The sequence below is a fragment of the Chiloscyllium plagiosum genome, chromosome 17 (genome assembly GCF_004010195.1).
Source record: "Chiloscyllium plagiosum isolate BGI_BamShark_2017 chromosome 17, ASM401019v2, whole genome shotgun sequence".
Classification (NCBI taxonomy): Eukaryota; Metazoa; Chordata; class Chondrichthyes; order Orectolobiformes; family Hemiscylliidae; genus Chiloscyllium; species Chiloscyllium plagiosum.
The window spans coordinates 70,281,860-70,306,915 of NC_057726.1; the positions used below are offsets into that span (position 1 = coordinate 70,281,860).

General features: G+C 41.3%; 1 protein-coding gene across 1 annotated transcript in view; it reads right to left on the reverse strand.

Moving 5' to 3' along the window:
* Positions 1-2,025: 2,025 nt before the first annotated feature.
* LOC122558651 (probable G-protein coupled receptor 139) overlaps positions 2,026-25,056 on the reverse strand; it is a 35,580-nt gene continuing 12,549 nt past the window's right edge. Inside the window, exons 2-3 of the mRNA XM_043707449.1 lie at positions 4,585-4,703; positions 2,026-2,918 (exon numbers count right to left, since the gene is read on the reverse strand). Of these exons, the coding sequence (XP_043563384.1) occupies positions 2,026-2,918; positions 4,585-4,703 (1,012 nt within the window). The remainder of the gene's footprint in view (positions 2,919-4,584; positions 4,704-25,056) is intronic.

The window sequence follows — 25,056 nt, forward strand, 5'->3', positions numbered from 1 at the left end:
AACAATACGGTCCCTCTCGTTTGTAAATCCTGAAGAAAAGTACTCATTCAAGACCTCTCCTATCTCTTCCGACTCAATGCACAGTCTCCCACTACTGTCCTTGATTAGACCTACCCTTGTTCTCGTCATTCTCATGTTTCTCACATATGCATAAAATGCCTTTGGGTTATCCTTGATCCTATCCGCCAGAGATTTTTCATGCCCTCTCTTGGCTCTCCTAATCCCTTTCTTCAGGTCCCTTCTGGCTATCCTGTATCCCTCCACTGCTCTGTCTGCACCCTGTTTCCTCAACCTTATGTAAGCCTCCTTCTTCCTCTTTACAAGACATTCAACCTCCCTCGTCAACCAAGGTTCCCTCACACGACCATTTCTTTCCTGCCTGACCGGTACGTACATATCAAGGACACGTTGTATCTGTTCCTTGAAAAAAGTTCCACATTTCCACGACATCCTTCCCTGACAGCCTATGCTCCCAACTTATGCTCCTCAGATCCTGTCTTACAGCATCGTAATTACTCTTCCCCCAATTGTAAAACCTACCCTACCCTAAGGTTTATTTGGAAGCACTAGCTTTCAGAGTGCTGCTCCTTCATCAGGTAATTGTGAAGTATAAGATTGTAAAGCACAGAATTTATACGATCTTATTGGCTATAAATCTTATGGAGTACGAAATTATACTCTGGAACCTCCTAATGAAGGAACAGCAATCTGAAAGCTCCTGTGTTCAAATAAACCTGTGTGATTTTTGCATTTGTACACTCCAGACCAAAACTGCTATCTCCAAATCAGTACTTATGTCAGGTTTGATTGTCTGGATATCACACAATAAAATACTTTTCACTGGATCTTGATACGTGGGACAATAAGAAATCAAAATAAATCAAATCAGATCATGGATGGTCATTGGAATTATTGCCCAAAACCGGTTCTATCCACAAATCCCTTGATATCATTACAAGAATAAGAACAGCTAAGTAAAATCGTACTTTATTTAAAGACATGCAGACCTCAGAGACAGGAGAAATGGAGATGAGCCCCAAGTATTCACATACAAGGTGCTTTGTAGGAACAGGACACATGAAGCAAGCTGTTCGAAAAGGAAATTTGAGTACCTGTAGATGTTCAAATCGAAACACATTGTCTTGGCTCCTTCCCAATCTAACTAAAGGTGATATGTTGGTAGTCTTCAAATCCTCTGGGACTTTTCATGAATCTAAGGATTCTTGTAAGATTATGACAAATACATCCACTATCTCTGCAGTTATTTTTCTTAGTATCCGAGGATGCAGTATTCAATTGTACACTCAGTATAAGTGGAAGGATTTTGTGAGATTGTGGGGGGTATTTACTGTTTCTAATAAGGATGAGCAATTTCAGTTCACTGGTGAGACTGCAGAAATATGAGCTGTTATCCAGAGTCAGTTAAGAGGAATTGAATAAAAGTTGTCAAGCCCATAATATAATCAATGAGAACAAACTGTTCAAACTGTTATAATTGTAGTAGCCAGAAGGTACAAGTGGAAAGTAATTGACAGGCAAAGGAGAAGGGAGCTAGAAATCAAAATATATACTCACTGAGTGATTACAATGTGAAATACCCTGCTTGACAGGTTCATAGAATCCAGACAGTGTGGAAACAGGTCCTTGGGCCCAACAGTTCCACACTGATCGTCCAAAGAGTAACCCACTCAGACCCATTCCCCCATCCGATATTCACCCCTGACTAATGCACCTAATCTACACATCACTCAATAATGTGGGCAATTTAGCATGGCCAATTCACCTAACCTGCACATCTTTGGACTATGAGAGGAAATCCATCCAGACAGTGGAGGCTGATGCAAGAGCAACTTCCAGAGGGAAAATGGATAAGTCCCTGAGAAGAGAAATGAATAAAGAGTTTCTCTGATCTCTTTGTTGTGGGCACAACCATTCTCCACTGCGTTGTTGTCTCAGAGATGCTCAGCTCAGATATACAAAGGTTTATAGATCGAATCAAATTCTACTGCATGCCATCTATTATAATCACTGATTGATGGATCTGAGAATGATAGTGAAAGGGAGTTTCATCACAGTTTTCAGCTGTTCCCGGAATTGCCTCTGGGTCACGGTGTATATACAAGTGTTTGTACAAGTACTGAAGAGCTGCAGCATGTAACTGACCGTACCTGCAGCTGGGGAAAGAGGAGAATAATCATGTATTACTGCAATTCGTTGATATAGGAAACATGCCACATAAGGAGTCCATAAAATAATGAAGCAGCCTGAGACAGCAAACAATAAAACAATGGACTTTCTGCGTTTGTCCATCTCCAGGTCACGGGTCCTCTCCCTGTCCTTGTCCTTCTGGAGTCTCCTACGGGCCTTGCTTGCTATGACAATATGTCTTACAGTCAGAGTGTTCAAAATAAGCAAAATAATGCATGGCAGTAAAGGGGACAGAAGGCGATGGACTGCAACATATAATATCCAGAAGGTTGAAGTGTAATACTCTGGCTTTGTGATGCAAAACCATGGCAGATTATTGAAGATGTACTTGGATTGGAAATAGAAAAACCAGGGAACACTTTCCAAATAACTCATCACGCTCACTGTTCCAATAATCACGGCTGCAGTTTTCTCAGTGCAATATCTGGTTTTAAATTTCTGGCAGCAAATAGCCACAAATCGATCAAAGGTGAAAGCAACAGTCAACCAGACAGAATTCACCGTAGCTGCAGAAATGAACACGGTAATCAAACTACAGATATAAGTAATATCCAGGAAAGACACTGGAAAATACATAATAAGCCACCTCAACAGCACATCAGATATGACAACCAAGAAGTCAGCCATCGCCATTGCTATCAGGTACAGCGTGATACATCTTGAGAGCCCGCAGTTCCTCTGAGAGAGGATCAGAATTGCCATCAGGTTAACTGCAATGAATAAATAAAGCCAGATGGATAGGTTAAATACATCAGTTGGACTGGATATCCTGTTGAATTAGTTGCATTTAATATTTGATAATTATACCTGATTTTATAGGCTTTTATCACAGACACTGTTTTGAGAAAAGTTTTTTTAAAACATTACAAGAAATCTAACTACTACCAATATTAAAAACACACATGAATGCTCCTCAAATATCCCATTTGCACACAATGTCGCAGACATCACCATCACCATGCCTGCATACACATTGTCCCATTAGCAGAGGATACTTAGCAGAGGTGGCAACACATTGGTATACAATATGGAGGGACTTCCTCTTGAAGTTAGGTTAGATTCAATACAATATAGAAACAGGCCATTTGGTCCAAAATGACTGAATTCACCTGGTCTTCACCTTTCACCCCACCAACCTTTAGGTATATCACATCATACTCTGCCACTTCCACCACTACAAACAGACCATGAGGAATATATTTCCTTCCCACCTCTATTAACATTTCAGAGAGGCTATTACCTTTGCTACTCCCTTGTCAGATCCACACCCCCCAACAGCACTCACACCACTCTTGGCACCTTGCTCTGCTGTCACAGGAATTGCAAAACCTGCCCACACCTCCCACCTTACTTCCATCCATGGCCCACACCAAAGTGTCCTTCCACTTCCAACCTTCCTGTACCTCCACAAATGCACCCGATGTGATGTCCTCTACATCAGGGAGAGAGGAGGCCAACTTTCAGATCGTTTCAGAGAGCATTTCTAATACTCCCGCACAAACTAACTCCACCATTCTGTGGCTGAACACTTCAACTCCACCTCCACAAAGGACATGGAGGTCCTGGGCCTCCCCCGTCACCAAACTCTAACCACACAACACCTGGAGAAAGAACACCTCACCTTCTGCCTTGGGACCCTGCAACTGCACGGGATTAATGTGGATTTCATTAGTTTCCTCGTTTCCCCTACCCCACCATATCCCAGTCCCAAATCTTTAACTCAGCACCACCCTCTTGACCTGTCCATCATATTTTCCATCTATCTGCTCCACTTTCCTCTCCGACCTATCACCTTCTCCCTCACCTTCATCTACCTATTGCATTCTCAGCTACCTTAGCCCCAGCCCCACACCCATACCATTTATCTCTCAGGCCCCGGCCGACAAGCTTCATTCTTGATGAAGGGCTTGTGCCTGAAACATCGATTCTCCTGCTCCTGGGATGCTGTTGAACAGGTTTATTTGATATCACAAGTTTTCAGTGTGGAGCGCCTTCATCAGGTGAAGTGAGAAAGAAACACACAGAACACAGCATTTATGAGCAGAGAGATCAATGGCAGAGAGATCAAATAATTATACAAATGGTACGAGGAGAGTGTTGAATAATAAGTCTCTGCAGGGGACCAAGGGTGTGAGATAGTGTGAGAAAAGTGTCAACAGCTGAATAACAACTGAAGGGATGACCTAGAATCAGATGAAATGAGCAGAGAGATAATTACAAAAACATTTTAAAATAAGGTCATGCTGGAAATTGAGCAAATGACTGAAGTAAAATGGAACAAAAATTGAAGTTTCTGGAAAAGCCGAGCAAGTCCAGCAATATATGTGAAAAAAAAGCCAGATGAAGGGTCACTGGACTTGAAAAATGAACCCTTACTTTTCTTCACAGATGCTGCTAGACCCACTCCGCACCCATCACCCACCATCACCACCAGCAGCAACCCCTGACCTTGCTCTTCATTTACAGCATCCACAGTTCTTTTGGTTTTTATTTGACTGGAATAACAAGAGCGGTAAAAGAGTCACATACTGAGGAACTAACCAAAGTAATAAGTAATCCAAAACTGTCCAAGATCATTAAGGCAGAGAGATCATAACCATTTATCGAGATGATGATATCAAACCAGGACATTATGGACGATTTCACAGATACAGAACAGTGTGGTGGATTATATGAATTCAAGGTCATGGTTGAGGCCATCTTACTGCGTATGGAACTTGGCTATCAGTTTCTGCTCGTTGTTATGTATCTCAAAGGCTGACTTGCAGGATGTTTACCTGAAGATTAGAAGCTGAATGTCCTTGACTGCTGAGGTGTTCCTCCACTGGGAGGGATCATTCCTGGATAGCAATTAGTGCACAGTGTCCATTCCTCCATTGCCGTAGCATCTGCATGGATGTCCAATGTCCCATGTCTTGAGGCATCCTAGCCTGCAACGTATGAGATAGATGACATTGGGTGCCTCACATGAGTACTACCGTGTACATGGTGGATGATGTTCCCACATGTGATGGCAGTATCCATATCAATGATCTGACATGGCCGGCAATAGTTGCCATGGCAGGTTTGTGTGGTGTTGTGCTCAATGTTGTCCTGAAGGCTGAACAGGTTGCTGTGAATGATGGTTTAAGGTTTGGTGGTTGTTTGAAGGTGAGAAGAGGGATGGTCATGGAGAAAATGCTAATTAACATCGAGGACATGTTGAAATCTGTAAAGAACATGGCGTAGTCTTCCCACTCTGGGGAAGATTGGACGATGAAGGGTACTCTATAGGTCATATCATGTGCCTGTCTTCTGGGGAGATCATCGAGGTTTTTTTGCTGTGGCATGTTGGAAGTGGTGCTTGATGAGTTGAGTGCCATATCCCATTCTTTTGAGGGTGTCCTTCAATATCGTTAGGTTTGAGTTGTGTTCCTCACCATGTGTGCAGATCCTGTGTATGCACAGGGCTTGTCCGTAGGGGATGGCTTCTTTCATATGTTTTGTGTAGAAGATAGAGTGCTGCATCGTGAGGTTATCCATGGGTTTGTGGTAGAGTGAGGTACTAACATGTCTATCCTTGATGGAGATGCATGAGTCTAAGAATGAGACTGATTCTAATAAGTAAACCATGGTAAGTTTGATGGTGGGATGAAACTTGTTGATATCGCTTTGTAGTTATTTCAGTAATTCCTTGCTGTGGGACTAAAGGAAGGAAATGTCAATGAGGAAGATGTCTAGTTTATGTATGAGGAAGAATTTGAAGATGTCTTTGTCAAACTTGTGTATGAAAATGTTGGTATATCGAGGTGCAACTTTAGTCTTTATGAAAGTTCCATGTGTCTGGATAGAGAACTAGCTGTTGAAGGTGAAGACGTAGTCGAGCATGAAGTGGATGAGATGCAGGATGGCTTCTAAGAACTTGGCAGTTGTTGGTATCGAGTACTGAGGATGTTGAAGTGATACCATCATCGTGGTGCATGCTGGTGTAGAGTGCCGAAACGTCGATTGTGACGAGGAATGTTTCTGGTTTGGTTGGTCTGTGGGTGCTGAGTTTCTGTAAGAAATGTGTAATATTGCCACAAAAACTGGGGTTTCTTGTACAATAGGTTTTGAAATGACCTCGGCATGGCCAATGGCACAGCAGGTCTTGCCACATCAGTGAAGAAAATTGCAGTTCACATTTCGGATCCTGGGACCCTTCCTCTGTTTGTTTTTCACAGATACCTCCAGATTGTAATGATCTCTCTGCCTCGTTTAATCAAATGGTAGGTCATCCTTTCACGTGTTATTCAGCTGTTGACATTTACACTCACACTCTTGGTTACCTGCAGCGACTTATTATTCAACACTCCACTCACACAAATTCTATGAGTTTTTGATCTCTCAATCCTTACATACTGTATTCTGTGTGCCTGTCTCTTGCTTTATCTGATGACGAGTCTATGCTCCGAAAGCATGTGATTTCAAAAAAACTTATTGGACTATAACCCGGTGTTGTGTGATTTCTGAATTTGTCCACAAAGAGCAGGCTGGTAATTTCAAATGTTCATCACCAAGGGTGGCTCTGTACGAGTAATCGAGCTGTTCGGGTCCGAAAGGACATTGTTGTTAGACTGTGTTTACGGTAGGTGATGAATGAACCAACAAAAAGGTAAAAGGCATACTTAACCTCATCCTTACCAATCTGCTGGCTGCAGATGCATCAGCCCATTACAACATCTGTAAGAGTGACCACCGCACAGTCCTTGTGCAAAGGGAGTCTCACTGACACATTGAAAATCCCTTCTGTCATTTTGTGAGGCACTACCACGGTGTTAAATGGGACAGACTTCACACAGTTGTACCAACTCAAGACTGGGCATCCATGAGGATCTTTGGGCCATCATTATCAGCAGAACTTTACTTTAACACATTTTGCAACCTCAGAGCCCAGTATATCTGCCACTCTTCCATTGCCATCATCAGCCCTAGTTCACTGGAGAATGCAGAAGGACATGCCAGGAGCAGCACCAGGGAAACCTAAAAATGAGTTGGCAATATGGCAAAGCTACCAAAGAATGCTAAAGGGGCATCAAACAGCATAAGCAGCAAGTGATGAAACGAGTTAAGTGATCCCACAACCAATGACTCCAATCGACAGTAATGCATTGTGATGGACAATTTAAAAACTCACTGGAGGCACTGGATAATGCAAAATATATGGGTCATGACAACATTCCAGCAGTAGTACTAAAGACTTGTACTTCAGAGCTTAACCCCTTTCATGCTCTTCCAGTTTATTTATAACATTGGCATCTACCTTACAATATGGAAAATTGCCCATGTGTACCCTGTTCATAAAAAGCAGGTCAAATGCACCTTGGCCAATCACTATCCCATCAGTCTGCTCTTGACCATTAGTAAAGTGACAGAAGATGTTATTATCAGTGCTATGAAGCACCACCTATTGAGAAGTAAGCCGCCCACTGACACTCGATTTGAAATCCTCCAGATCTATTCAGCTCCGGACCTCATTCAAGCCTTGGTTCAAAGATGGATGAAAGAACTGAATTCCAGAGGTGAGGTGAGAGTGATATCCTTTGATGTCAAGGCTGCATTTGAGCGAGTGTGGCATCAAGGACCCAAGCAAATCTGGAATCAATGCATCCCAGAAAGCAAACTCTCCACTGGTTAGAGGTATACATGTCATATATTACTATGCTCGAGGACCTCCTTTTTAAATTCCTGCATAACTCTCTATGTTCTCCATTCAGAATGTCATCTTTTTTGCCTTCTTATGTCATTGGTTCCAAAGTGTACAATGAGTGCCTGCTGGTCCCTCTCCCTTTTGAGAACATTTTGTACCCTCTCTATGACATCCTTGATCCCGGCACCAGGGAGGCAACACACCATTCTGAATGTCTTGCTAGTAGCCACAGAAATATCTGTCTGTGTGTCAAACTAGAGAATCCCCTAACACAATCGATCTCATAGAACCCGATGGACCCCATATTGCATTAGAGCCAGTTTCGATACCAGAAACTTGGCTATTCTTGCTACATTCCCCTGAGAATCCATCACTCCTTACATTTTCCAAACAGCATCTTGCTTGAAATGGGGATAGCCACTGAAGACTCCTGCACTACATGCCTACCTCTCTTATTATTCTTGGAGTTAACCCATCTATGTGACTGTATCTGCAAATTTTCTCCCTCCCTATATCTGCCATCCATCACATCCTATTGCTCTTCCAAATTCCTAATTGCCTCTAACTGTCTCTCCAACTGATCCATTTGATCCGATAGAATTCGCAACCAATTGTACTTATTGCAGATATAATCCTCAGTAACACATAAACGCTCCTGAAACTCCCCCATATGACAATAAGCCACCATATGCCCCATATGCCACCGTGGGCGGCACGGTGGCACAGTGGTTAGCACTGCTGCCTCACAGCGCCAGAGACCGTTTCCTCCGGGTGCTCCGGTTTCCTCCCACAGTCCAAAGATGTGCAGGGTCAGGTGAATTGGCCACACTAAATTGCCTGTAGTGTTAGGTAAGGGGTAAATGTAGGGGTATGGGTGGGTTTCGCTTCGGCGGGTCGGTGTGGATTTATTGGGCCGAAGGGCCTGTTCCCACACTGTAATCTAATCTAAAAAAAAAGAGCATCTCACTCTACTAAAAGCCATTTTTCCTTTTTTCAGTCTGCAGACCCAGAAAATAGCATTGTCTTATTCCTCTTTGAAATACTGCTGCTGGCTAACTTAATGCTTATGGCTTATATTTTTAAGTTTAATCAAGAGACATGTTTCAATATAACATACAATGAAGAAAGAACCTACGCTACTCACTACTACAGGCTTTCAGTAAGGCCACACTTAAAAATATTCACTTATCTGTTTCTGTCTTTAACCTCTCCCAAACTGGTTCCTCCAAGGTGAGTTGTGAATTTCACTGTTTGTTAATTTTCCTAGACACTCTCCGATGTCCAGTGATACTTGAATTCAAACAACAAAGGCAGTAACTGTGCAGGTTCCCTGCTCTGTCAGTTAGCAGGGTGGGTTTCTCTCTCTCTCTCTTTCTCCTGCACTGACCTTACCGTGTTTTTACACAGAGGGTGGTATGCATGTGAAATGAACTGCTAGTAGAAGTGGTTAAGGTGGGTACATTACCAACATTTAAAAGACGTTTGGAAAAATACATGAATAGGTAAGGTTAAGAAGGATATGTGCCAAGTGTAGGGCAATGGGGTGGACATTTTGGTCTGCATGGAATGGTTTGGGGCTGAAGGGGCTGTCTCTGTGCTGTAGAAATATGTGACTTATATACCAATGTTCCTTCACTGTTGATGGGCCAAAAGTATTCAATTCTCAATTATGGGTCTCTCTACAGCACAGGGACTGCAGTAGCTCAGGAAGGCAGCTCATCACCACCTTCTCAAGGGCAAACTACGGACAGGCAATAAATGCTGGAGAGCCAGCAACAGCAATATCCCACAAGTAAACAAAGCATTGTTAAAGCAGTGTGAATTACTTTGTCTAATATGAAAGTACATAGGAGGATGAGTTGTCTGTTCAGCACTGAAGTCTGGAGACTTTGCATATGATCATGGCTTACCAGCTTTGTGGTGTTAACTTCATTAACCTGTGTAACCTAAAGGCAGAAATTTCCAAACAGTGGAAGTGACTTTTCAGGATAACTCACCCCCAGAGAATGAACTATTTGCCAATGATCACTGAATTACAAGCACAATGATATTTCTTCAACATTCAATGCCAAAAGCTCTTTTTCTAGATATTGGCTCTCATCACAAAGTTGCATGTTGCCATGCCTAATTAATCACCATCAACTGTTTTCACTGTTTGAACACAGAACAAATGATCTAAACTGGGGCTACGCATAGCAGGTGCATTAGAGACTTTGATATCAGCAAATAAGGTTTCATTACATTAATCAAAGTGAATAAGACATGAAGAAATATCATGAAGGTGTTTTTTTTTAATGCCATTACATGACAAGGTAACCAATTGGATCAGAACTGATTTTGAAAAACATTGAGGCCAGATTGATTGAACAGTGTTGGAAGAGAAACACTTCTTATAAGTGGCATGGTTTTGACACCATTCTTGCCCAGATTATAGATCATTCTCAAAGCAATCGTTGACCACTTTCACAAACATGGTCAGATGTTACTTACCAGGGATTCCAATAGCCACAAGCACAGGACAGCAAATGTAATCAACATCAGCAAGTGTTAGTACCGCACTGAAAGGATACTTCATTTTCATTTTTCAAATAATCGAACCTTTACTTGAAACTGTCACCAACTCAAGGAGTTTAGATAAATAGCAACCAAATTCTCCAAGGACGCAATTAGGTTGATATTACTTACAGTCTTATAAACAAACAAATGTAAATCCTGCAAAGAAATGATATTGGAATGGATTGTAGAAATACCTAAAGTGGACTGGGAACACAAAAACACAAGGCAGTCAGAAAAGAATTTCTGCAAAACATATGCGTGAACATTGCTAGATTGGTCCATATGAATGCAGGGCTGATTTCACAGGTAGCCACAGAATATCAATTTCATCCTTTCCTGGGATGTGGGCTTCCTTGGCAAAGCCAGGACTTGCTGCCCACTATTAAGGATCCTTGAGAAGGTGGAAGTGAGTGGTCTTCTTATACCACTGCCATCCATCTGGTTCAGGTGCACACTTCATCAAGGTGCAGATGGAGGTAGTTATTTCTGAGACCGGGGTCCAGAATCTTAGTAAAGAAAACTACAATGAAATGAGGCTCGAGTTTGAGTTGACGGATGGAGAAAGGTTACTGAAAGGAATGACAATGGATAGGCAATGGGTAACATTCCAAAAGCAAATGGGTGAACTACAAAAATTGTTTATTCCAGTCTGCTGCAAGATTGCAAAGAGAATAATGACCAAACCATGACTTTTGGGAAAGTTAGAGAGTCTCAGATGCAAAGAGAGGCATACAAATTGCCTATTAAATGCAATAGACTTGAGGATTGGGAACAGTTTAAAAGTCATCAAAGGAGGTTCAATGTCTTGCTTAAGAAAGGGAATACAGAACATGTGAGAAAGCTTGTGGGTGAACATAAGAACTGACGAGAAAAGTTTCCATGAATGTGCAAAGACAGAAAGACTGATGAAAACAAATGTAGGTCCCCCACAGTTATCCCACAGTTATGCATTTATAATATGGAACCTAGAAATTATTGATGAAATATATTTATATTTCACGTCTATCTACACAAAGGAGGACATGAATAAGGCACCAGAAATGAGAGGGAACGCAGAGTTGAATGAGAGGGACGAACTGAAACAAATATGCATTCATAGAAAAACTGTGTTAGATAAATTGGTGTGAAAAGGGCCAGAGTCTGATCACCGAGATCCTGAGAATGAAAAAAGTGACCATCGAAATAATAGATGCACTGGTGGTCATTTCTAAGATTCTGGAAGAGTTCCCTACAGTTTTAAAAATGAGTTAGAAATAAAACAGTGAATCGTAAACCAGTGAGTCTGACTTCATTAGTGGGAAAATACTCAAGTCCATTCTGAAAAATATTATATCAGAGCACTTTGAAAACTATGTAGAATCTCGGATTGTCTGCATGGACGTGCAAAGCGGTAATCATGCTTCATAAATCTGCTGAAATTCTTCTGCAATTTAATTAATAGAGTTGGTTGGGGCAGCTAATGGATCTGGTTTATTGGACTTTCAAAAGGCTTTAGATAAAGTCCCACATAAAATATGAAAAATTAAAGTGCACAGGATTGAGGATACTGTATTGAGTTGGATCGAAAATTAATGAGCAGATAGGAAACAAAGTGTATGAATAAATGGGTCTTTTTATGAATAGCATGCGGCAATTAGTGGGGTCCTGCAAGGAGCAGTACCAGCACTCAAGCTAATCACAAAATTGAGAGTGAGAGAGCTAAAAGTTTTCTCTCAAAATTTGATACAAACCTGGGTGGAAGGGTAAGCTGTGAAGAGGATGCAATGATGTCACAGTGTGATTTGGGCTGGCTGAGTGACTGGGTCAGTGCATGGCAGATAATGTACAATGAGGAAATTGTGAGGTTATTCCTTTTGATAGCCAAATATGTAGGGAGATTATTACTTGAATGGCTGCATGTTGAGAAGAGGAATGTTCAATGAGACTTGGGTGCCCTTGTGCACCAGTCACTAAAAATAAGCCCCACAGGTGCAGTAGGCAGTGAAGGTGGAAAAATGCATGTTAGCCTTCGGAGTGAGAGGTTTGGAGCACAAGAATAAGGAAGTCTTGTCGCAATTATATAAGACATTGTTGAAATCAACCTGGAATACTGTATGCAGTTTTATTGTCCTTAGCTGAGGAATAATGGTTTTGTTTTTGAGTGAATGAGGGAATTTGCCACTCTCAGACAACAACTCACCAGGACAAACGACTTGTTGGTTTTGCATGAGCAAAACCAACCTTGTATACAAAATCCCATGCAAGGACTGCGCAAAACACTACATAGGACAAACAGGAAGACAGCTAACGATCCGTATCCATGAACACCAACTAGCCATGAAACGACACGACCAGCTATCCTTAGTAGCCACACACGCGGATGACAAGCAACATGAGTTCGACTGGGACAACACTACTGTTATAGGACAAGCCAAACAGAGAACAGCCAGGGAATTCCTAGAGGCATGGCACTTATCCACAGATTCTATCAACAAACACATCGACCTGGACCCAATATACCAGCCACTGCAGCGGACAGCTGGAACTGACAACCGGAATCGGCAGAGACAAACCACTATAAATGCCAGAGGAAACATACAGAAGCACTTCACAGGAAGGTCCCAAGCACTGAGGATGTCACCTAGACAGGGGATGAAACGTCTGCATCACAAATTCCCAGCTCGGCGAACACCCATTTCCCTCTGACTAATGCACCTAACACTATGGGCAATTTTGGCATAGCCAATTCACCTGACCGGCACATCTTTGGGCTGTGGGAGGAAACCAGAGCAAACCCGCGCAGACAGTCACCCAAGCCTGGGATTGAAACTGGGACCCTGGTGCTGTGAGGCAGCAGTGCTAACTACTGAGCCATCGTGATGATTGCCTACAGTATCCGCACATACAGCTAAGGATAGCACCAGGTCCAATTCAGGAGGATTTAGTTTGAGCAAATGGGTGAGGGATAGTATACAGTATTAACCAGCCAGGGAAATGAGTCATAGAACAATACAGCACAGAACAGGCCTTTCGGCCCACGATGTTGTGCCGAACTTCTAACCTAGATTAAGTATCCATCCATGTACCTATCCAAATGCCGCTTAAAGGTCGCCAATGATTCCGACTCTACCACTCCCACGGGCAGCGCATTCCTTGCCCCCACCACTCTCTGGGTAAAGAACCCACCCCTGACATCTCCCCTATATCTTCCACCCTTCACCTTAAATTTATGTCCCCTTGTAACACTCTGTTTTACCCGGGGAAAAAGTTTCTGACTGTTTACTCTATCTATTCCTCTGATCATCTTATAAACCTCTATCAAGTCACCCCTCATCCTTCGCCGTTCCAACGAGAAAAGGCCTAGCACTCTCAACCTATCCTCGTACGACTTCCTCTCCATTCCAGGCAACATCCTGGTAAATCTTCTCTGCACCCTCTCCAAAGCTTCCACATCTTTCCTAAAGTGAGGCGACCAGAACTGCACACAGTACTCCAACTGTGGCCTAACCAAAGTCCTGTACAGCTGCAACATCACTTCACGACTCTTGAATTCAATCTCAAAGTGCGCTCCTCCTGCAAACCTCACACTGTTCAGTTATAGCCAATGGAGTTTTATTGGTGAGCAACTCTCAAGTGTTGAACAGCCACATTCCATGCACCATATATGGTAATGTCAGACTGTCACTTGCCTTATTTGATCAACACAGGAAACTGCAGTTCACAGCTGAAAGAACAGGTCACACCATGGCTTGGCTGCAGTTCTAACTGAGGTGAGAGTTTAAACTAACGTGACCAATACTCCCAGCAGGCTTGATTGTAGTTCTTTCTCCTGCTGGCCACGTGTCCACAATCCTTCCTGTTGATCCCGACGCTCCAAGCAAAACCAAGTTCTCTCTCACATTAATTATTTGAAATTAGTCAAACTAACAATTAATATATATAACTAATATTAAGCTGTTACACTTAATTAAGTTCTCGCTTAAGTTGCATCAATTTCATGTTTAACTGTTGTGTTATGTCTTATTCCCATTTAACAAATTGAATTGTGAAAATTATTTAAAAGATTAAAGCACGTGACATGATTAACTCAATATTAATGCAATATATGACATCCGTCAAACCCAAGGATGAATCTGTACATTTGTACAAAACATAATAATCATAATAATCACACTTTTCGACATGATCTCCTAACATTATCCCTGTCTTCACTGTTATTATGTATATCTCAAATTACTTGCTAAAACCACCTTTCCCATTATGAGGTATAAATGCCTTACTTAAAATCCCAAACTATACAATATATGAAACCATGGGTTAGAAATGCTGTTATCACGTCCAAATGGAGCAATTCAGCTGTGGCTCTCGTGGCGTATAGGAAGAGCAACAGGGAACGTAAGAAAGGAATTATAAGAGCAAAAAAGGTATAATCATGAACGGAATTCAGGAGAATACTAAGCTTCTTTATAAGTACATTAAATAGCAGAGGTTAGTCAGGGAAAACATAGGGCCCAATTTGTTCAAGGGAGCAGCCTGTGTGTGAAAATGTCAGAGATTGGAAGGGTATTGAAACCTTCTCTATACTCTCTCCAAGGCTTTGACGCTCTTCTGGTAGTGCAAAACCGTACACAATACCTCTAATATAGCCGAATAAGAGGTTTATATAACTGCAACATGGTTTGCTAACTCTGACATTCCATGCCCTGGGTGATGAAGGCAAGCATGCCATATGCCTTTGTAATTACTTTGGCCACCTATGTTGCCATTTCTGTCTGTATGTTAAGTTTCCTGAGGGTTCTGCCACTTTCAGTACAATTCACACCTAAATTTGATCCTCCAAAATGCATCAAATCGCATTTGACTGGAATAAACTCCATCTGCCATTTCAGTGTCCAATTGCCAATCAATATTCTGTTGTATCCTTTCACAATTGTCTGAACTATCACAACTCCACCAATCTTTGTCAGCTGCAAACTTTATAATCAGACCACCTCACATTTTCTTCCTTATACGTGCAAGAGAGGACCGATGACTGATCCCGTGGAACATCACTGCTGATCGGTCTCCATTCTGAAAAACACGCTTCCACCGCTACCCTTTGTCTTCTATGAACAAGCCAGTTTTGTATCAATCTAGCCAGCCTACACCAAATCCCATGTGATTTTAGTTTTTGCACCAGTCTGCCATGTGGGACTTCATCAAATGCCTTACGAGAGTCCATATAAACTGCAATCACAGCCCTTCCCTTATTAATAATCCTGGTCATATCTTTAAAACATTCAATCAGGCTGGTCAGAGATGACTTCTCACACAAAAAAAAGCATGCTGCCTGTCACTAACTAGTCCATTTTCTTAAAAATATGTACCTCAGTATCTTCTCCAAGAGGGAGCTAAGGCTTTTCTCATTGGAATGAAGAAGGATGAGAGGCAACCTCATAGAGGTGTACAAGATGATGAGAAGCATAGATAGAGTGAATAATCAGAGACATTTTCCCAGGGTGGAAATGGCTATCACAAAGGGGCATAATTTTAAGGTGATTGGAGGAAGGTTGAGGGGAGATGTCAGAGGTAGGTTCTTTCCACAGAGCGTGGTGTGTGCGTGGAATGCACTGCCAGCAGTGGTAGTAGAGTCAGATACGTTAGAAACATTTTAATGACTTTTGGATAGGCGCATTGATGATAGTAAATAGAAGGGTGTGTAGGTTAGTTTGATCTTAGAGTGGGATAAAAGATAAACACAACATCAAGGCCCAAAGGGCCTGTACTGTGTTGTACTGCAATATATTCTATATTCTAAGGCATATGGGATATGTGTTTCCATTAGTTGTGGCACTGTAAGAGCAAGGAGATAATGTCAGAGTGGTACAGAGTTTTGGTCAGGTCACAGCTGCAGTTCCGTTCACTGGGAAGAATGTGATCGCACTTGATGGAATACAGAGGAGGTTTACAAGAATATTGCCTGGGTTGGAATAATTGAGATATAAGGAGACACTAGATAGATTTGGATTGTTTTTGTCAGAGCAGAGAAGGCTGTTTGACGTGTATAAGATTATTAGGGTTATGGCAGGGGGCCGCTATTCCCTTTGATTGAGTTTTAGGGTAATTTGCAGGAAATTCAGGGGGATTTAAGAAAATAAAATCACTCTGCAGGTCGTGAGAATCTGAAATGCACTACCTGGGAATGTAGTTGAGGCCGGAAACCTTATAATCCTTAAAACATATTTGGATGTGTATTTGAAATATAACATTCAAGGACGTGGAACAAATGCAGGGAAATTGTGATCAACGCACCCTTAATGGTAGTTATTGTAGATGCAGGCTTGATGGTCTGCAATGTCTTTCCAAACTGTATGTCTTTATGACCCTCTGACTCTATAACTACTTCCTCTGATAATCGACCACACTCATGCTTTCGATTTACAAATGCAACTGCATATTTAGCAATAGGCTATTGTACGATTAAATCATTGGGCATGTCTGTCGGTTTGAGCCAGAATCCTCTGACTGTCCAGGTTCCTGTGCCTGTCTCTGTTGGCATCTCATTGTCATCAGCCATCTGCCAACTGCAACAATTCACTGGATCAAAAGAGAATTTGCATCTTTTCTCAAAATCGGAACGCAAAATATGCCCTGCTGTTCTGGGGGATTATACTAATATGACTGGGTGATAACAAACCGCATCATCCAACTTCAACTCAATCAGGTCCATTTTAAATTGTTCTTGTAAATGCCCAGTAAAACCACTCAAAATAATTGTCTGTTTCTTTGACCAAGATATCTATCGACGTATAAAGAGTAGTAAAGGAGCCCCCAGTATGCATATATGTGGTACAGGTCTGGCCGATTCCCAGAATCTGCGTCATTGCAGACACCAAAGCCATCTTCTACTTAATCTGGAGGTCACAGATGGACCATGTCCACAAGGATGCCATGTGCAAACCTCTGCATGTTCCAAACACTGCCCTCACCTTGATGGCCACCTTCATTCGCGGCAGCAGCATCAAGCTGTGCGGACCCCCTCGGTACTTAAACACCAAGTGTGACCCATTGCAAAGGTTCGAGAAAGTGCCCAGTATTGCGAAGGATGGGGCTGGCCTCAGCACTGCACAATACTCCAAGTAGTTAGAACATTCCATGTCACCGGTCCTTTCTGAAGAAATTTGCAAAGAAAAACACATTTGACCACAAGTCCATTAGGGAGTGGTCAGCGTGAGGCATCCTTGAGACCCTAATGGAAAAGGCGAGGGTGGATCGTGTTGGGTTGTTCCATAAGCAGAATTTCAAAGTCATTTGACAGAATGACCCATCACCAGAACTTTCCAACAAGCATCAAGACATTTCTTGACAGTTAGTGAAAAGTGAGATCCTTCATGCCTTTCTCACCAGCACATGCTGGCCTTTATGCAGCTGCAGGGAGGTAGAGACTGTCACACATTTCATTGAATTTGAAACATAGAATGCATTTGCAAAGGAAGTCTGGAGAGTGATGCCATGGATTTTGTCGAGGTTCATCGAGGACTCTATGCTCTCAGATCTATCAACCCAGACACACACTGAGACATGCATTGACTGAGCCTGGAGGACCATCAACTCAGTGAAAGGTACTCTTTCATCTGTCAGAAACTTGTTGGCCTTTCAGAGCAAGGATATGACCACAACCAGGTATTGCAGACTGGCACATTGCAAGGTGCAGGGCTATGTGCTGAGGGGCGCACTAGTGCTTAAGGTGTTGACACTAAGGCGCAGTGGGGAATGACCATCAAATAAGGTCTTTCAGCAGAAATTAAATGGGGGCACATTCAGTCATTGAATCCACCTGGTAAACTTTCCACCTCTCTGATGTTTCCCAGGAATTATAATTTGGCCAGTGGCCATAAACCCTGATCTGAAACTATTCCACTGTTAACACCACTGCAGTCGTCATTACTCTGTATCACGCGACTGTCCAGGAGATCACATACTGCTCAATCATAACACGCCTCATGCCTTGCAAACTTCATTGCATTCTCATTAACTAATTTAGAAATTAATGCCTCTTATCATTATTGCTAATAAAATGACTTAAACCTTGGAAAGCAATTAGTTTTATTCCTTTTTAATAAGATAAGCATACAATTTATCAACTATAAACAGCCAACACCACTATCAATAATCTTTATTATTGCTTGTAAACCTTAGTTTGTGCTGCTTTTATTCATATTTTATATGAGATTTGAAGATCAACGAGCAAAATATCCATCAACAAACCACTGCTTTGGTTCCTAAAATGTCAGACATAAATTTCTCTCAGAATAGGTCTGCTTTACTCCTGGTGACACTGGACTGAAATGGACTGGACTGTTCTGGGCTGGACTGGACTGGACAGCTGTATGAAATGATACTGACAGTCTCTGGTTTTCCATTCATCTGATCCTGACATTGACTGACTATGTGAAAGCATGATCCAGGCAGAAGCTTTCCTCACAGTTATGAAGGAATTAGTTTTGTGCTTGCAATGCCAAGGTATACAAGGCTATGGACTGATGTTGAAAAATAGATTTAGAATAGATGGTTGTTTTTAACTGGCCCAGACACAATGAACTGAATTGCCTTTCACTGTGTGAGGGATCGCTATGATTCCATGGGCCCTGTTTTTGTTCACTCTTATAACTGATGGTGGTTATTTCTCAGCCCTCTATCCACTCACTGCTCTGACTAATGCAGCCTGTGTCCAGACCTTTTCTTTGCACTCTTCAAACTAACACTCATTTTCCTCAGGTCCTAATCTCAATTGGTCCTCTAACTGATGCTGATTGCATCTAGATATTCCTTTCACTCACTGTCTTACTCCATTGCCTACTCCCTGCTTGCAACAACTTTTAATAAATCTATTCCGAGAAGATCAAAATGAATCCTGATAATGGCAGAAATTCCAAAAAAGTGTTCACAATTTGATAGGTCTGACAATCAAACTGAAATTATATTTCACAACTGTTTTTAACTGCTCTCGGAACTGACTCTGGGTCACTGTGTAGATGCAGGTACAGAGTAGCTGGAGCAGGAAGCCAATAGTACAAGTAGTGGTTGAAGTTGGATATAAGTCATACACAAAAATGCAATTCGCTGATGGGGGAAACATGTAACATTGGCCATCCATAGCAGAATGAAACTTCCTGAGATAGTGAAATGACAGATTTTCCATTGCTGGGTTACAGGTATCCTCTCTCTCAGTTTTCACTCAGAATCTCCTAACGGCTTTCCTTGCCATAAAAATGTGTCTAAATGTCAGAATGTTAAAGAAAACAATCAAAAGGAATGCCACTAAGGAGTTAGAAAGTGATGGAGAAGTACGTATGCAGGCCAGTAAATTGAAGTGTAATATTCTGGTTTTGTGATGCAAAACCACTCCTGGCTATTGAAGGTGTATTTAGCTCTGTATTTGAAGAACCAGGGAATAGTTTCCAAACAGCCCAGCATACCCACTGTTCCAATAACCACGACTGCCATTTTCCCAGTGCTTCTTACAACAAATAGCCACAAATCGATCAAAGGCAAAAGCAACTGTGAGCCAAGCTGAATAGACCGTGGTGCCAGACATAAGGATGTCTAGGAGAAAGTGCGGACTGCAAATGTTGGAGATCAGAGCTGAAAAATGTGTTGCTGGAAAAGCGCAGCAGGTCAGGCAGCATCAAAAGAGCAGGAGAATCGAAGTTTCGGGCATAGGCCCTTCTTCAGGAATGAGGAGGGTGTGCCAAGCAGGCTAAGATAAAAGGTGGGGATGAGGGACTTGGGGGAGGGGCTTTGGAAATGCGATAGGTGAAAGGAGGTTAAGGTGAAGGTGATAGGCCGGAGAGGAGGTGGGGGCGGAGAGGTGGCGAAGAAGATTGCAGGTCAAGAAGGCGGTGCTGAATCCATAAGGATGTCTACCAAACTACAGACAGGAGTAATATCCGGGAAAGAAACTGGAAAGTAAATGACAAACAAACAATCTTAACATTACATCAATGATGACAACGGGAAGATCTGCTGTAGCCATGGCCATCAGGTAATGACTGACACTTTTGAAGAATCCACAGGTTCTGCGAGATAGGATTGTGATTGCCAACAATGTTAACATTAATTTAAAAAGTTATAATTACTGCACAAATACAATATATCATTTTCTTAACAGCAAAATGTTAATTTTGTTTATATGGTATCTGAAGCTGCCTTTCTGTTGAACTTGCGTTGCTGGTAGGAAAAATGAAAATGCTTACAGTAAATTACAGAAAAAAAGAGAGAAAAGTAAATCTTTAGAAATATATGTATGTTCTACACGGTTCCAGATGTCAAACAGATGGAGACAAGAATGTCCACTTAGAGTCATATAGTCATACAATCATACAGCACAGAAATAGACCTCTCGGTCTAATCAGTCCATGCTGAACATAACTCGAAACTAAACCAGTTCCATCTGCCTGCTCTTGAACCATATCTGTCCAAACATTTCACATACTTATCCAAATGTCTGTTAAGCATTATAATTGTGCACATGTTTGATCCAATTTAATTTCATTATCCATGAATGCCACAATTTTCTCCTGGACTTACCTTTGTTAATTGTTTCTAAAGTGTGGTTGGGAGTGGCAGATTGGGACCTGAGACCCAAGGAAAGTAGACATGGAGACTAAAGTTTACCCTGGAAATTCCTACATTCCTTGAATGCTCTAAAAGTATTTGTTAATCTTGGAGAATTTAGGTGGATCTGTTGCAATCAAGTGAGTAGTAATTCAGGAAACAGACTATTGAATACCTACTCTGACTCCTGAGCAAACTAATCATCTGAATTCATAAGTTACAACACGCATCCACAACTGCTCCGTCTCCATATATCTCCCCAGCAACGACACACACACACACCTGTAGAAACCTAAGAGCGTGGGTCTACACTTACCCCCTTAGCTCTGGGATCCAGCACACTGACAAATTCAAGACACAGTTCACACAGCCCCGAGATCTGATTCCCACCTTCCCCTGCGGCCTTATCCAATATCTCCCGTACTTTCCTGGACCTAACACATATTGCCAATATCTCCCACATATACTTGAGACTTAGCAATGTCCTACCACCAGAGCCAACAAGCCCTTACTCCAGACGCAACACCATTTCACCACTCCATCAGCGCCTGCTACCTCCTTCCTCATCATTTTCACCAAATCTTCCGAGCTATCGGTCACAACTCTTTCTACCTAAGCTGGCACATTACCTACCTTGCACCCCATCAGGCACCCTACCCTGTTTGTACCTATAAATGTACTTACCTAATACCCTGCGTTGTACACACTTTGCACCCTGCTTACTTGGCACCCTACTCACAAACATACCTAAAATTTTACCGACTTGGAAACTTACCTCCTTCCTCACCTGATATCCACCTTACATGTTCTCCAGTTTAGATCTGTGACTGCTTTGTAGTCCATCTTGATTTGGTCAGAAACAGTGTCCTGTATATATATTGTTGTTTTCTCTTAGTATATTTTATACATAGTTACATGTCTTGTATCAGTGACTTTCCATTTACCCCACTCAAAGCTGTCAAACACATGTTGCTTTTTCCCAATTTCCTTCAGAACATCAGACCATACTTATCACTGTTTTGATTGCATGATAATTTAGCAGCATGGATTGTAATTTCTCAGATTAATATCATAATTTATTGAATGAGAGTGGAACATATACATCTGTTTAGTTGAGAGTCGTATAGCGTGAATGTCTAGAGGGCTGGTTTTTTTTAATGCAGTGAGATGCCAATAGCATTGGATCAATTCCCGGACCCACCAGGCTTCAGGTGCCAACCATATATTTGAAGAAAATTGAGAACGCTTGGCCGTTTACTCATCTTTATTTATCTGACATACCTGGATCCATTTGAATTGATCCTGGTGATTAATAAACTAGTTAATTAATAAACTAAGGAAACCAGCATATCTGAAAGCACTTATTTTACAGTGTTTTCCACTTATTTTGTAAATTAGTGAACCTTCCTCATGTATTCACTCTATTCTGCTATAACTAAGCCAAGAAAACCAAGTGCCTTATTTACATTCTTCTCAATTTGCTTCCCATCTTCAAAATATATTTTATGTTTACATTCGGTTCTCACTGTCCAGGAGTGATTCTAGCTTCTACAATTTACTTCCAGTTCACTGATCCAATATTGTCAACCAAAGACCATTTGAATTCAATTTATTCAGGCAGAGTATTGGTCTCAATACTAATCACAATCAGTAATATACCTTACCCAGATTGAAACTAAAACAATCATACCTCAGTACATTCAGCTTTCTCTGTGTTCACACAGTCGCTGATGTACTGCTCCCATGAATATCAGCCTAACTAGTATAGATTTTTAATACCATATAAAATCATTTTCAATTATTCAAAATGAATTTGTACACAGACAGTAAAAACATCAATTAATGTTCCAGTAATTCTATTTTGGGATAAGCACCGTGTCAATTAAGTTAAAACAAACATTATTATTTTGTAGTCTTAAATATCCCAAGATGGTCAACAATTAATTTACCAAGGGCGATACATTTTTAAAACCAACATAGTCCTGGCTCAGGACAGATTTTGTGCCCAAGAGACAAGCAAATAATTTTCATGAAAGCATAACAACTCACAGTTTTATATTCTAACACATTTTTGAGCACAATTTGCAGCCACATTGTGTATTATACGCAGAGCAGAAACATTTGGCTAATTGCACAATGCTGAACAGGTATTAATAATACCTTACTGGGGAGTCCAATAACCCCAAGTACAGGGCAATAAATGAATTCAACACCAGCAACTGTTGGAAGCAAACCCCAGGTGAATAATTTGGCTGGATGATCACTGAAATTAGTCAATTAACAAATCTAGCCTGAAGTAGTTGAACCTGTGGTATCTCGTTTCTATCAACATTCTCTTTGGTCAGCGCCGGGCTCCCTTTGAGACGCTTTTCACATCCAAGCAGCTGCCAGTTCTTAAGCAGAATATAGCTGCTTAAAGTGTCTGCACATTGTTAGAACAACAGTCGATCAGCAATTAACTTGCCTGGCCAGTTCCTATGAACAAATATAAGTTTGTTTATCTTTTCCTTTTTTTAAACAAGTTGCTGCTCTCAAATAAAAATTGAACGCTCAGTTCAGTTAATTGCTCCAAACCAAATATGAGAAGATTAAAAAGAAAAAGTAATGGTCCCAAATGCCATACTTCACTAAGAGCACTCCGAGATTGCAGCAATCCATGTCATGCACTGAAAATTTCCACTGTGGTAATCAACACGGTATTACAGGTTGCCTGATGTTCTTCCACAATCCTACACAATCCACAATGTTTTCAACAGAGAAATGGAGTGGAAAAACACGATGCACCTTTTTTTTGCAATGCTTTATCAGCAAGCCCAAATTTCCTTTTCGGATTGCATCCTTCAATGACCCTCAAAGTAGTCATAATACACAATGAATGGCTATAGACAACTGCTTCCCGATTGAGAGCAGCAATTTCAACAGGCGTAATATATCTCTTGCAAATATCCTATTGGAGCAGATAAGAATGACAATGGGTTATGACTAATGGTCAGTGTATTTTAAGTAAGGAATTTGAATGTACAAGACCAGAAAATGATAATAAACAAGAACAGAAGCAGATCAACCAATCCTTCCAATCTTCTCTAACATTTCAACGATCATTGCTATCGGATGGTGACCTTAACTCTACATACCGGCCTGACTTAATATCAAATGATTTGATTGTAAAACAAAGCTCAGTCTAACTCAGCTTGAATATATTTAATGTCCCAGTATGTATTACTGGCCTTGATAAAAAAATGCACAGACTGGTGACGCCCTGAAAGAAAGAATCCCTCCTCATCTAACATGCAAATATGCCAATGACACTCACAAAGCAAATTCCCAGAATTGTATTTTTCCAAATATATTTAATAAATGAATGTTGCAAACTTGGTTAAGAGCAAAGTGTAATTTTAAAATAAGACAAATGCTTTACATTATTTAGTGCTGACTGATGGTCTCTTGTTACAATTGTCACTTGACTGTATATTACGATCAACAGTTGAGAATTTCATTGGTGACATATTTCTCATAACAGCAATGACATTTTCACTTAATTGGACTATGTAAAATTCCAAAATGACTGAAAGCTCCATTATGATGAAGCAAAGAGGGCTGCTCATGTTAATTCATCCAGTTGCCTTTCAGGAACGGAATAAAATAGACAAATAAGAGCATGAGGGGGCGCTGATACACCAGACAGCCAGGTTCTGTGGTAAAAAATTCCAAAGATCCAGGATTTTCTGAGTGATGACATTCTTTCTTATTCAGTCCTGCGTGTATACCTTTCATTCTGGGTCTTTATACTGTGGTTCTGGAGCCCATCACCCGGGAAAACTTCCATTATAGTATTACAGCTGTGGAAAGGGCGATGGATGAAGACTCGCCATCTGAGGTAGTTTGGGCTGAGGTTAGGAATAGGAAAGGTGAGCTCACCCTGTTAGGAGTTTTTTACAGGCCTCCTAATTGTTCTAGAAATGTAGAAGAAAGGATTGCGAGGATGATTCAAGAGAAGAGTGAAAGTAATAGGGTGGTTGTTATGGGGGCTTTAACTTTCCTGATATTGA